General features: G+C 34.4%; 1 protein-coding gene across 1 annotated transcript in view; it reads left to right on the top strand.

Annotated features, from left to right (window-relative positions):
- CB3H14orf39 (chromosome B3 C14orf39 homolog) overlaps nt 1–10,858 on the top strand; it is a 51,092-nt gene extending 40,234 nt beyond the window's left edge. Inside the window, exons 16-17 of the mRNA XM_030320342.1 lie at nt 4,319–4,376; nt 10,496–10,858. Of these exons, the coding sequence (XP_030176202.1) occupies nt 4,319–4,376; nt 10,496–10,695 (258 nt within the window). The 3' untranslated portion in view covers nt 10,696–10,858. The remainder of the gene's footprint in view (nt 1–4,318; nt 4,377–10,495) is intronic.
- The last annotated feature ends 4,129 nt before the right edge of the window (nt 10,859–14,987 follow it).

Raw genomic sequence — 14,987 nt, 5'->3', positions numbered from 1 at the left:
CAAAACAAATGAACAGAGGAGCCTGGGTGACTTAGTCTGTTGGGTGTCCAACTTCGGCTCAGGTCATGATCTCGCAGTCTGGTCCATGGGTTCGAGCCCTGTGTTGGGCTCTGTGCTGACAGCTCAGAGCCTGGAGGCTGCTTCGGATTCTGTCTTCCTCTCTCTCTCTGGTCCTCCCATGCTCACGCTCTCTCAAAAACGAATAAACATTAAAAAAAAAAACCACAGATGAACATAGAGGAAAAAAAGAGAGGGAAACCAGAAAATAGACTCTTAATTAGAGATAAATGGGTAATGGAAATATACTTTAAATATAAAGATAAAAACTGGTTGAAAGTAAATGAATGGTGGGGCGCCTGGGTGGCGCAGTCGGTTAAGCGTCCGACTTCAGCCAGGTCACGATCTCGCGGTCCGTGAGTTCGAGCCCCGCGTCGGGCTCTGGGCTGATGGCTCAGAGCCTGGAGCCTGTTTCCGATTCTGTGTCTCCCTCTCTCTCTGCCCCTCCCCAATTCATGCTCTGTCTCTCTCTGTCCCAAAAATAAATAAAAACGTTGAAAAAAAAATTTGAAAAAAAAAAACAAATAAACGTTAAAAAGATTTAAAAAAAAAAAAAAAAGAAAGTAAATGAATGGAAAAAGACATATCATAAAAACTAAGTGAGAGAAGGTCACAACGGCTATACTTACATCATTTTAGATAATCTTCAAGACAGAGAATATTGCTAGAGATCATGAAGGGCATTTCTTAAGGACAAAAGGGCCAGTTCTCTAGGAAGATACAACAATGACAAATGTGTATGTGCCTAATGACAACTTCAAAATACAGAAACAAAAGCAGAGCATAAGGAAGTCAATGTTACTGTAATAGCAATGTAATGGGACAGATGATAGCTGTACATGTGATGAACATAGCAAAATGTATAAACTTGTCAATTCACTAAGTTGTACACCCAAAACTAATATAACATTGTATATTAACTATAAAAAATATTAAGAAACAAAATTGACTTAATTAAATGGAGAAATAGAAAAAAACACAAACTTAGTTGGAGATTTTTAATAAAAAAACCCCTCTAAGCAATTGATTGAATTAGACAACATAATCAATAAAGATCTATAAAATCTGAACAACACCATCAACCCTCTTGACCTGACATTTATAGAACAACACATCCAGCAACTGCAGCTTATGCAGGCATACCTTGTTTTATTGTACTTTGCAGATACTGCTTTCTTGTAAAGGTTTGTGGTAACCCTGTGTCAGGCAAGTCTGCTAGCATCATTTTTCCAACAGCATTTGCTCACTTTTTTCTCTGTGTCACATTTTGGTAATTCTGACAATATTTCAAACTTTTTCATTATTATTTGTTATGGTGGTCTATGATCAGTAATTACAACTCACTGAAAGCTCAGATGAAGGTTAGCATTTTTTTAGCAATAAAGTATGGTATTTTAAAATTTATGTGCTTTTTTTAGACATAATGTTATTGCACACTTACTAGATTACAGTATAGTGTAAACACAACTTTTATATGCATTGGGAAACCAAAAAATTCTTTCGGCTTGCTTTATTGTGATACATTTTTGTGATGGTCTGGAACTAAACTCATAATATTTCTGAGGTGTGCCTCTATATTCTTTTCAAGTGCTAATGGTACATTCACCAAGACCATGTTCTGAACCATAAAATGAGTCTTAATAATTTAAAAGGACTGAAATCATACAGAGTACATTGTCTGCTCACAATATAATTAAATTAGAAATCAATAATAAGGTAGAAGGAAAAACCTGAATAATTAGGTCGTAGGCCAAAGAAGAAATCATGAGAGAAATTAGAAAAGATTTTGAAATGATTACGAAAAATTCAGTGTATCAAAATTGTAGGATGTTGCCCAAACCAGAACAAAACCATAGCTTTAAATAATTTAGTTTATATTTAAATAATTCAATTAATGGAAAAGAAGAAAGGTCTAAAATCAGTGATGTAAGTTTTCACCTTGAAAATCTAGAAAAGGAAGAACAAAATAAGCCCAAAGTAAATAGAATGGCAAAATAAGGGGGATAAGAGACATTAATGAAATAGAAAACAAGCAATAGAGAAAATTGACAAAGCCAATTGGTTGGTTCCTTGAAAAAAAATTGAGAGTTTATAAAGTCATCATTAGACTGATAAAAAGATAAGACAATTTATACATTTTATGAATGAAATAGTATTATAGATTTACAGACATTAATAATAAGATAATATTGTGGAAAATAAGACTGGTGAAGGGAAACCTAGAGCAAGCAAAGTGTGGTAATGGTACAAGGATTGATAAATTGATCAGTGGTATGGGCTAAAAGTCTTGGAACTTTAAATATTCATCAGATCTTAAGAAGAGGAAGGATTCTCTGAGCATTAAAACAGTGGAAGATGAGCCAAAAGAAAATAGAAGGGTTTGGTTCCATATAAAATTGTTATATTTTAATTTCTTTTAATTTTTAAGAGAGAGGAAGCATGGGGGAGAGGGACGGAGAGAGAGAGAGAGAGAGAGAGAGAGAGAGAGAGAGAGAGAGAGAAAAGCTTAAGGAAGCTCCACACTCAGTGCTGAGCCCAATGTGGGGCTTGATCCCCCAATCCTGGGATCATGAGCTGAGTTGAAATCAGAAGTCGGACACTCAACCAACTGAGCCACCCATGTGCCCCTGTTAAAAAAATTTTTTTAAGGCAAAATGATAATGTGATATGCAATATTTGCAATAATAGAAGAGATTAATATCTTTAATATATGAAGAGCTTATAGAGATTAATAAGATATATACAAGTTCTTTAGGTGAATAAATCACGGAAAAATAATTCAAGTGACTTATAAAATCTCCAGGAAAAACAGTTTTCCTTATTGTCAAAAAATATAAATCTGTGCATAACAGTATTTATTCAAGTGTAATTTGTATTAGAAAAAAAAAAACAGAGGTAACCTAAATGTCTAAATTGAAAGAATGATTGCAAACCAAGAAACAGACGCTTAACTATAGAGAACAAACTGTTAGTTACCACAGGAGAGATGGATGGGGGGATGAGTCAAATAGGTGATGGGGATTATGCAGGGTGATGAGCACCAGGTGTTGTATGTAAGTGTTGAATCACTAAATTGTACACCTGCAATTTATATTATACTGTATGTTAACTAACTAGAATTTAAGTAAAAACTTAAAAAAAAACTGTATGGTATGTCCATATAGAAGAATATTAAAATGCCATGAAAAGAATCTGGTTTTGGAAGAAGAATGACATGGGAAAATGCTCATAATGCAACATTAAGAGAAAAAAATGGGTCAGAAAACTATGTTGTCATATCTATGTCATGATCCCATTTAAAAAAAAAAAACTTTTACAGAGAAAACAGACTCTTTTGGCAGCAAAACTTGATATTTCCTATTATCCTCATATTTCCTATTTCCTATTTCCTCATATTTCCTATTACTTTTATAGGCAAGAAAACAATACCAAGAACCTGATTTGTAAAAGGCCTTCAGAGTAAAGCAAAAATTAATTAGAATTTTAGGTTATATAAGGGCGCCTGGGTGGCTCAGTTGGTTAAACATCTGACTTCAGCTGAGGTCATGATCTCACAGTTCGTGGGTTTGACCCCCCACATTGGGCTCTGTGCTGACAGCTCAGAGCCTGGAGCCTGCTTCAGATTCTGTGTCTCCCTCTCTCTGTCCCTCCCCCACTCACACTCTGTCTCTCTCTCAAAAAAAAATAAACATTAAAAAAATTTTAGGTTATATTAATATTCCAAAGTAGGAACGATTTTTAGCACAATATATACACCTTTTAAGATTTTATCCATTGCCAGAATGAAATCAATAAGCCTTCTTTTAGGCTAAATGATAGGTTTTAAAGATAGATTTCTTTTTTAAAGTACAGTAGTATCGGGGCACCTGGGTGGCTCAGTCGGTTAAGCGTCCGACTTCAGCTCAGGTCATGATCTCGCGGTCCGTGAGTTCGAGCCCCGCGTCGGGCTCTGGGCTGATGGCTCAGAGCCTGGAGCCTGCTTCTGATTCTGTGTCTCCCTCTCTATCTGCCCCTCCCCCGTTCATGCTCTGTCTCTGTCTCAAATATAAATAAACGTTAAAAAAAATTTAAAAGAAAAACAAAAAAAATAAAGTACAGTAGTACGCTATATAGAATGTTGCCATTAAAAAAAAAGAATGTTGCCATTTTTGTCTACTCTAATTATGCTTATTAGAAAAATTAGGGTTTATATTCAATACAAATGTCATATTTGCTGTTCTACTGACTTCATGAGTAATATTGAATGGAAATTATTTTTCAGTTTAATGAACATTATTCTACGGGAAATTTAAATCCTCTTTCATCACAACAAGAAATTGGTAAGTGATTTGAAGTTTGCTACATATAAAAACATGTTACTTTCTCCACTTTGTATTTAGTTTGTCTCTGATTTTTCTCAGCTTATTCTTTTAAAATTCTATTACTTCTGCATCACTCACTAATCATTTTTTGTAGTAATTTAGCTTCTTCTGTCACTACTCTACCAAATTCTCTAATATTACTGGTGAGTTAACAATTATCAAACATTATGGGTATTTTGTATTTATTATCATACTCAGTATCTTTGCAGCATGTGATATAGTTGACTCTTCTCATCCTTCTGAAGTTTTTGGGTTTCATCCTCTCTCTCTGGTGCTTACTTTTTATTGGATCTTCTTTCATCCTATGATTAATGGATTCATTCAACATATAAATATAAACATATATGTGTATACATATAGTATATTTCATATGCAGTACTGCTTTGGCTCTGGTGATAGGATAGTGGACAAGAATGCAAAGTTCTCATAGGGTTTTTGTTCTAGTGGGAGAAACTGAAAGTAGACAAACGATTATATGTCAGGTAGTGCACTAAACAACAGTAGATATTGGTAGACTCACACGTTACAACTTTTAATCTTAGATTTACTTAGCTTTATAGAAAGATACAGGATAGGAAATAACAGCATGTACAGTGTCTTTATCTCATTGAGAGGCCCACCAGCTGCCCAAATAATAAGGTTTCATTTGCCACATCACTCACATGTAAAGCTACTATGGACAAAAGGCATGGTGCATAACAGAAAATCTGCAACCTCAGTTTCCCACCAGTCTTTTAATATCATTCTAATCATAAGGTCCAAGGACTGCATCCTAACTCACAGCTCACCTAATTCAGGTGCAGTCTCACACTAAACAAGGAAGACACAGCATTTACTTTAATTCCATATTTTTTAAGAAAATAGACCTATGAGAATTCCAACTTCAAGGTCATTCTTCCAGGTGGGCTTGGATCAATGCAGGCTTGATGTTTGCTTTTTACTTACTGTGGATGATCAGTATTATGAAGAAAAGTAAACGGAATAAGGGAAATAGGGAGTATTTGGATTGGGCGGTTGGTTACTCTGTTACAAGGGAGTCAGGGAAGGCATCACTAAAAGGCAGCCATTGAGCAAAAACCTGAAGGAGGTGCCAGGTACAAGCTATGTGGTTGAGTGTTCTAGGCAGAGGGTGCAAAGGTCTTGAGATGAGAGCATACTCAGTATGTGTGTTGAATAGTGGGTAAATTGGTATGATTGGAATCAAATAAGGCGTGAGAAACTGGTAGGAAATTAAATCAGAGAGGTTGGAGGGAGAGCAAACCATATGGGGCCCTAAGACAATTAAGGACTTTGGGTTTTTTTCCTAATGAGGTGAGCAGTTTATTGGAAAGTTTTGAGCAAAGGACTGAAATGATTTAATAGGTTTTAAGAGCATTATTTGGCTACTGTATGGAGAATGGACTATATGGAAACAAGGGTGAAACCAGGGAGATTTATTAGGAAGTAATTAAAATACTACAGGTGAAAATTAATGGTGGCAAGGATAGTGGTAGTGGAAGTGGTGAGAAGAGGTTGGATTTGGTCATTAAGCTTTCTGAAGGTAGAGTTGTAAGGATTTGCTAATGGACAGGACGTAAGGATTAAGAGATAGAAATAAGGATGATACAAAGAAGATTTTGATGAATAAGAATGGAACTGCCACTTATTGAAATATGGAAGGCCATATGTTAGAGACCAACAGGAGCTGGGAGTTTAGTTTTGGAAGTGTTATCAACTGAAAAGCCTCTGTTAGATAGCTAAGTAAAAGTAAAGTAAGAAATTGTATATATGAATTTGGAATTCAGCAAGGTGAAGACATAAATTTTGAAATTGTCATAAATGACATTTAATGCTATGAGACCAGAATGAATATACCAATTGTAGACATTCTTTTAATTAAACCTTATTTAATAAAATTAGAATGTTAATATTCTCTCCTTTGACATTCTTATTCATTTGACACTCATTCACTTCAGCACTTTCAAATATTATAATACAGGTGATGACCAAATTTCTATGTTCCCTCCCTGACTTCTCCTAAACTTTAGGACCTTATGTTTTTAGTCTTTTTTTTCCCCCAGTTTGTTAATATAATTGACATACATCACTGTACAAATTTAAGATGTACTGCATAATGGTTTGACTTACAGACGTTTTAAAATTATTACTGTAATAAGTTTAGTGAGTATCCAGCATCCCATATAGATATAATAAAAAGAAAAAGCAAAAAATTTTTTCTTTGTGATGAGAACTCTTAGGATTTACTCTCTTAATATATTTCCTATATATCATACAGCAGTGTTAACTATAGTCATCATGTTTTAGTTACTTCCATAGTACTTACTTATCTTAGAACTGGAAGTTTGTATCTTTTGACCACCTTCCTCCAAATTCCCCTCCCCCTCCTCCCACCTCTGGTAATCACAAATCTGAATTTTTTTTCTATGGGTTTCCCTTCCCTTTCCTTCAGTTCCACATGTAAGTGAAATCATACATCATTTGTCTTTCTCTGTCTGACTTACTTCAATTAGTATAATGCCCTTAAGGTCCATCAGTGTTGTTTTAAATGGCAAGATGTCCTTGTTTTTTTATGGCTTAATATTCCATTGTGTGTGTGTGTGTGTGTGTGTGTGTGTGTGTATCTGTCTATCTATCTATACATAGATAGATATACACCTCACAACTGTTTTATCCATTCATTAGCTGATGGACACTTAAGTTGTTTCTATGTCTTAGCTATTATAAATTATGCTGCTATGAACATGGAGGTACACTAATCTTTTTGAGTCAATGTTTTCATTTCCTTTGGATATATTCCCAGAGTAGAATTGCTGGGTTATATGGTTGTTCTATTTTTAACTTTTTAAGAATCCTCCATACTGTTTTCCGTAGTGGCTATATCAGTTTACAATCCTACCAATGGTGTACAAGTGTTCCCTTTTCTGTACATCCTTGCCAGTATTTGTTATCTCTTGTCTTTTTGATGATGAGCATTCTAACAGGTATGAGATGAATTCTCATTGTGGTTTTGATTTGCATTTCACTAATGACTAGTGATGTTGAGCATCCTTTCATATGCCCGTTGGCCACCATAGTACCTGTTGGCCTTTTGGAAAAATGTCTATCCAGGTCATTTGCCTATTTTTAATTGGATTATTTGTTTTTTTGCTACTGATTTGTATGGGGTCTTTATGTATTTTGGATATTAATCCCCCTTATCACATACATGATTTGCAAATATTTTTCCTATTCCATAGGTTGTCTTTTAACTTTCACTTTGTTGTTTCTTTTGCTGTGCAGAAGCTTTTTAATTTGATGTAGTTACACTTGTCTGTTTTTTATTTTATTGGTTATGCTGTAGGTATCATACCCAAAAAGTCAAGACAGTGGCAAGGAGCTTTGTTCCTATGTTTTCTTTTAGGACATTCATGGTTTTAGGTCTTACATTTAAGTCTTTAATCCATTTCACGTTAATTTTTGTGAGTGGTATAGGGATCTAGTTTCATCCTCTTTACATGTTAGTATCCCAATTTTCTCAGCACTATTTATTGAAGAGACTGTCTTTTCTCTGTCCTTAACTCCCTTGTCAAATATTAGTTGACTGTATATGCAAGCCCTGTTCTGTTGATCTGCTTGTTTTTGTGCCAGTGCCATATTGTTTTGATTAATATTAGCTTTGTAGTTTAATTGAAACCAGGAAGTATAATGCCTCCCATTTTGTTCTTCTTTTGCAGGATTGTTTGGCTTTTGGGAGTTTTTTGTGGTTGTGTATAAATTTGGGGAGGGTTTTTTCTAATTCTATAAAAAATGCCATTGGAATCTTGGTAGGGATTGCATTGAATCTATAGATGGCTTTCAGTGGTATTGATATTTTAACAATATTAATTCTTCCAATCTATGAACACAGGGTACTTTTCTGTATATTTGTATCTTCTATAATTTCTTTCATCAGTGTCTTGTAGTTTTCAGAGTAGAGATCTTTCACCATTCTTGGTTAAGTTTATTCCTAATATTTTATTCTGTACAATATTTGCATTACTCTATTGTAAAGAGGATTATTTTTTAAAATTTCTTTTTCAGATTATTGTTAGCGTGTAGAAATGTTACTGATTTTTGTGTATTAATTTTGTATCCTGCAACTTTGCTGAATTCATTGATTAGATCTAACAGTTTTTTTGGTAGAGTCTCTAGGATTTTCTACATATAAAATCACATTATTTTCCCTAGTTAATATCTTTAGTGGCTCCCCATGGAGTATCAAATTATGCTCCTGTTTTTCTAACCTTGCTCCAACATACCTTTTAAGCCTTTTCTTTTATAAGAATAATGTATGCTTTTGGCCAAACTAAAGAATTCACTGCATCCCAAATATGCCTGTACTTTCTTACCCATTTTTTTCTTCCTGAAATCCTCAATTTCTAATTCTTTCTAACTATCTGTTAAAAACCAAGTTCCATAAATCCTTTTGTCTTCAGCCTTTCATTCCAAAAAAACGTCTCCTTCACTTTTCTGAATGTTTCTTTTTTATTTACTTTTTGAATATTCTACTCTCTGTTATTATTTATGAATATATATAAAATCTCTCCTAATCACAGGTCTTTGAGGACAGGGGTTCTGTTTTACTCACCTTTGAATTGTCCACAGCACCTTGCACAGTAATCTACTATTTTATTTATAATGAACATGGGAGTTTTATGAAGACTTCATATGAACTTCTTTTCTTCTGAAATTAAATGTAAACATCAAATTCATTTATTCAAAGGCAGATTTAAGCTTTTAGTTCTTTCTGAATCTATAGCTATATTAGAGCTACTTTATTTTAGTATTATGGATGTACACTGAAGTCAGTGGAAAAATGGAGAGAGGAAGAACTCAAGTATATGGTAATCAGTCAGTCCATCTGTCTATCTAACCATCCCTCCATCTATCTCTTCTACTTCTGGTTGGTTCACCTTTATTTAGAATGAAATAATTGAGATGTTTAAAGATATATGAAACTTCAAAGTGCCACAAAATAAATTATTTTGCTTAATGTACTAATTGAATTGTTTCTCTATGGAAGAAATACAGGTGCTTTAAAAGACTTGCTTCAAATAAGGTTTTAGATTACTGTGCATTTTATGTTGTTTAGTAATAATTAAGAATTCTAATTAAGATATTTAAAATATTTTTATTTTTATAGTCTTACATAATATAATGAATGAGAAACAATATTTTTCCTTAGGGGCAATTCTTAGAGTCATTAAAATTATTTATGTAAAGTTGATTTCAAAAATTCCTTTTGAAGTGCTTGCTTCGGCAGCACATATACAAAAATTCCTTTCGAAACTATAGAAGCTTTTTCACTGTTCTGTCCATTTCACTGTTCTGTCCATTTCCTTCGGTACTACAAACAATACATTGTAGTAACTCATCAATAATAGTTGAGTAAATTTGACTTCTGCAGTTATCTCTCAGACCCAGCATTTCTTTCTCCATTCCCTTTGCTATGACTGTAAGACCAAGCTTTCATCATCCCTTTCCTGTTATTCTGACTTCTAAATGCTCTACTATTTCAACCTTTCTACACATTCTTTCCTTAGTAATCCTTATAAAGCAGTTCAAATCCTGTCATAGCTCCACTTGAAAACTTTTAATGGCTTCCTCTTACATATCAAATAAAGTCCAGATTCTGTAGTTGGACATTCAGCAGTCTTTCCAAGCTCATCTTCATTAATACCCTTTTAATGACTTATTTCTTAGTTCTCCTGATGAGCTGAATTGATTTCTGTTATCCTTATACTTCTTATGCATGCCTGTTTCTGTGCCTCTGTGGTATTCTCTCCATTTGAGGTGCTTTACCCTTTTTTCTACCATATATACTGGCCCTTTTTATACTTGTGTTCAAATTACTCGAAAATAGAGTTTAAGTTTGAATCTATTTGTTTTTTCATAGTACAAAGGACAACTCTTTGCCCATAGGAGGAATATAGTTAAGTATCTGCTTAATAAGCAATAAGATGTTACCCTACTCATTGTCTGCAGCATACTGTAACTTAGTAGGTTATGCAAATTATATAGCATGAATAGCATGATATTATAATATTTACCTTCCTCAGGAAACTTATTTGGGAAACCAGAAGGAGAAGATGCCTTTACATTTTCTTTTTCATCAGACTCTTCAACTCATACATTTGGAACTGGAAAAGATGATTTTAGTTTTCCATTTTCATTTGAACAGGATCAAAACTCAACACCTTCTTCTGTAAAAGGTTTTTCATCTTCCTCACAAAATACAACGCAATTTACCTTTTTTTGAACTAATTACTAATTTCTTGAATTATTTAACTGCTCTGTAACCATCTAGGGCATAAATTTACATTATTACTTTAAAAATGAAGACTACTTTATTTTTTTGGTTAAAGCAATAATAGGTTAGCATAGTTACATTATTTGATTATATATTTAAATATTGATGGAAATTAAGCCTATGTCATCTAATTTTATTTTATTTGCAGCATTTGCTATCATTATTTTGGTTTTGATTTTGCAAGCCATATTTAGGCAGAATTAATAGAATTTGATACTTTTCCATTAATATTTACTATAAATATTAAACCTGCTTCTCCCCAGAACCTAAGTTTCATTCTTGTAGTAATTTAGGTGCTTTGATAAGAATGAAAACTTCAGGCCATCAGAAGATGGCAGTAACTATGCAGAATTAATGCTGAGGTATACTTTGTACCTTAGCTACTAAAAAATGCTCTTAAAATTACTGTGCTTCACTATAAAGAGTGGTGGTACTTCAAAAAAAAGTGTGGTACATCAGTGATAATCTCACATAATTTATTTTATTGATAGTGAATTAAATCTGTTATTTTTTTGAATACAACAAATAATAAAATTCTAATTTTATCAGTTATTCTAATATCTTTAATGGAAAGAAATTAATGTGAAGGGCTAGAGTAATTTCTGAGAATTAGATTGTTGTATTAATGATGATACTGTTATATTTTTGCTTAAACTTTTTTGAAAAACATTTAAAATTTTGTTTTCTGTCTCTAACAAAAAAACTCACCTTTATGTTTTATATGCAGTATTTGCTTGTCAATTATATAGATAAATGAAGATATTTAAAATTTGATGAAATTATATAAGCATAACGTTCAATGTCTTTGTATTTTGTAAATTAGTTATATAGAGTTATTGAGTAATAAAAAGTCTGACTCCATATTTTGGTGTGTGAATGCTCACAAGCTTTAAGCTTTACCGCACTTTCTTCCCCTTCTGCCCCATATCTGATCAATCTGGTAAGAAAGCCCAGGTTCCCACCTTTGGCACTAGTGGGAAGTTCAAACCATGTATAGGAGCTCTTGTTTTGGCCCCATCACGCACCACCTTAAAAACCCACAGTCAGTGTCTGATCTCTCAAGCCATTTTCAGAGAACTAGATAGGCCTGGCCTGCTTTCTCCAGAAAACATCATTATGTGAGTAATAAACCTTTTCATACCCTACTGGGGTGTGTGTGATATCATCAGTCTCAATATACAAAGCATATTTGGAGTGAGAGTCTTTCTTGTTTCTTCAGGGTGTCCACAACACATGACAATTGTATGAAATTAAGCTTTCCCAAAGACTTTTAGAAGTCAGAGAAATGATTTAGCTAATGACAGAAAGAATTTAAGAAAACTTTGGACTGTGTGTTTTTAAAATTCATTTATTTATTTATTTATTTATTTAAAGTATGATAATAGGTCAGTGGTACATTTATTTTTTTAAAGGTTTTGATATTTATTTATTTATATATATTTTTTCAATATATGAAATTTATTGTCAAATTGGTTTCCATACAACACCCAGTGCTCATCCCAAAAGGTGCCCTCCTCAATACCCATCACCCACCCTCCCCTCCCTCCCACCCCCCATCAGCCCTCAGTTTGTTCTCAGTTTTTAAGAGTCTCTTATGCTTTGGCTCTCTCCCACTCTAACCTCTTTTTTTTTTTTTCCTTCCCCTCCCCCATGGGTTTCTGTTAAGTTTCTCAGGATCCACATAAGAGTGAAACCATATGGTATCTGTCTTTCTCTGTATGGCTTATTTCACTTAGCATCATACTCTCCAGTTCCATCCACGTTGCTACAAAAGGCCATATTTCATTCTTTCTCATTGCCACGTAGTATTCCATTGTGTATATAAACCACAATTTCTTTATCCATTCATCAGTTGATGGACATTGAGGCTCTTTCCATAATTTGCCTATTGTTGAAAGTGCTGTATGGAATACTACGTGGCAATGAGAAAGAATGAAATATGTCCACTTGTAGCAACGTGGATGGAACTGGAGAGTGTTATGCTAAGTGAAATAAGTCATACAGAGAAAGACAGATACCATATGTTTTCACTCTTATGTAGATCCTGAGAAACTTAACAGAAGACCATGGGGGAGGGGAAGGAAAAAAAAAGTTAGGGAGGGAGCCCAATCATAAGAGACTCTTAAAAACTGAGAATAAACAGGGTTGACGGGGGGTGGGAGGGAGGGGAAAGTGATGGGCATTGAGGAGGGCACAAGCTTTAAGTGATGGGCATTGAGGAGGGCACCTGTTGGGATGAGCATTGGGTGTTGTATGGAAACCAATTTGACAATAAATTTAATAATTAAAAAAAAAGAGTGCGAGCGGGTGCACACACATGAGGGGCAGAGAGAGAGGGAGACTGAAGATCTGAAGTGGGCTCTGCGCTGACAGTAGAGAGCCCAATGCAGGGCTGGAACTCATGAACCAAGAGATCATGACCTGAGCTGAAGTCATAGGTTGAACCAACTGAGACACCCAGGTGTCCCCAAAAATTACAATTTTTTAAATAAAGTTTTTCTGATCTTTTGAAGGAATGAATGAACAAGCAATGTATAAACCTGGCTGGCATGTTGATGCTTTCCCTTTGAATTTCAATTGCTCCATATAACTTGCCTTAGAGGCTGAATGGCTCATTTAGAAACATTCCCATTGCTTGCTTTTATAGTTTGCTCTTGATTTCTCCAAAGCTGACACAAGTCACATACAATCAAATCTACATCCCTGGTGGACAGGCCTGTCCTAATATTCTCTGACTCACACCCAGGTTGTTTGCAGCTCAGCAGTTCTGCTTCTAAATACATCACTTTGTATTCTAATACTAACATCTTGCTGAGAATTTGTCTCTTAAAACATCATTTCTTTAATAGTATACCTTTTTTTGATTTGAGGTGAATATGATATTCTTTTTAGAACTTTAAACTACCCTACTTTTTAGAAAGTAATTTTTCCAAAGTATCAGCTCACCTTATAATTTTTTTTTTTTGGTGTGTTTTAGGACGTATTTTTTTTCATGAGTATTTGTAGCTCCAGATTGATGAATCACAAGAGAGTGTAACAGCAGAAGGATGATGGATAGAGTATTGAATAGTAAAGAGTGTGGGCCCTGGTGTTACTGTCTGGGTTTAAACATTGAAAGATTGATGCTGAAGTTTGACTCTTCCAGTTATTTTTCCTCTTTGCTTCAGTTTCCTCATTTTAAAATTGGGGTTGATCACCCTACCTATTAAAGAGGATCTTTGGGAGTATTAAAGTGTTTGACCTGGCACTTAGCTCATGGTGAGTGCTTGATGAATGGTGGTCTTACTTGTTTTAGAGACAGATGATAGAGATTTTCATGCAAAGCATAAGGTAATTTAATGTTCAGATTTTTAAAAATTTATTAAGATATGCTACATATATCAAATGATAGGGACAGAAGTTTTTTTAATCTTTATTTATTTTTGAGAGAGAGCGTGAGCGGGAGAGGGGCAGAGAGACAGACACACGAACACAATCTGAAGCAGGCTCCAGGCTCCGAGCTGCCAGTACAGAGTCCGATGCCGGGCTTGTACTCACAAACTGCGAGATCATGACCTGAACCAAAGTCAGATGCTCAACCAACTGAGCCACCCATGTGCCCTGAGACAAAAGATATTTTAAAGTAACTTTTAAAGTCTTTTCAATGGTAAAGCAAGTATTCAGTAGGAAGGCATTTTATATTAATTCAGTTATACCATGGTTCAAATTGGTCTGAAAAATGACCACTTGCAAAAGTTATGCCTGTTTTTTCTAGCCAAGGAAGAAATAATTTTGTCTTCCAATGCATCTTGAAGGGGAAACATTAAAATATGTTAAAATATTACTCATTAGTCTCATTTTTATTCTTTTGCCCAACTTTATGATTAATTGATGCCTTCTGATCATATAAAAATATTTGAATTATACATTGAGGTTTTTTTGTAACTAGTAATATTCCACATCTGTTGAATTAGTCTTTCACTTTCTTACCTTCTGTACTTAATGGGTATAAAAATAAAAAGATCTCAAAAGTAAAGATGTGCCTAACCTAATAATAATTAAGAAATACTTGTTAAGGCCTACCAGGTGGGAATGATAGGCAGTATACAAAACTTGCATAAATATTTAAAATGTTCTCAGGGCACCTGGGTGGCTCTGTCAGTTAAGCCTCTGACTGTTGATTCGGCTCAGGTCATGATCTCATGGTTTGTGGGATTGAGCCCTCTGTCATGACCCGATCATGACCTGAGCCCAAGTTGGAC

Source organism: Lynx canadensis, chromosome B3, assembly GCF_007474595.2.
Source record: "Lynx canadensis isolate LIC74 chromosome B3, mLynCan4.pri.v2, whole genome shotgun sequence".
Lineage (NCBI taxonomy): Eukaryota > Metazoa > Chordata > Mammalia > Carnivora > Felidae > Lynx > Lynx canadensis.
This window is presented reverse-complemented; position numbering and strand designations above follow the sequence as displayed.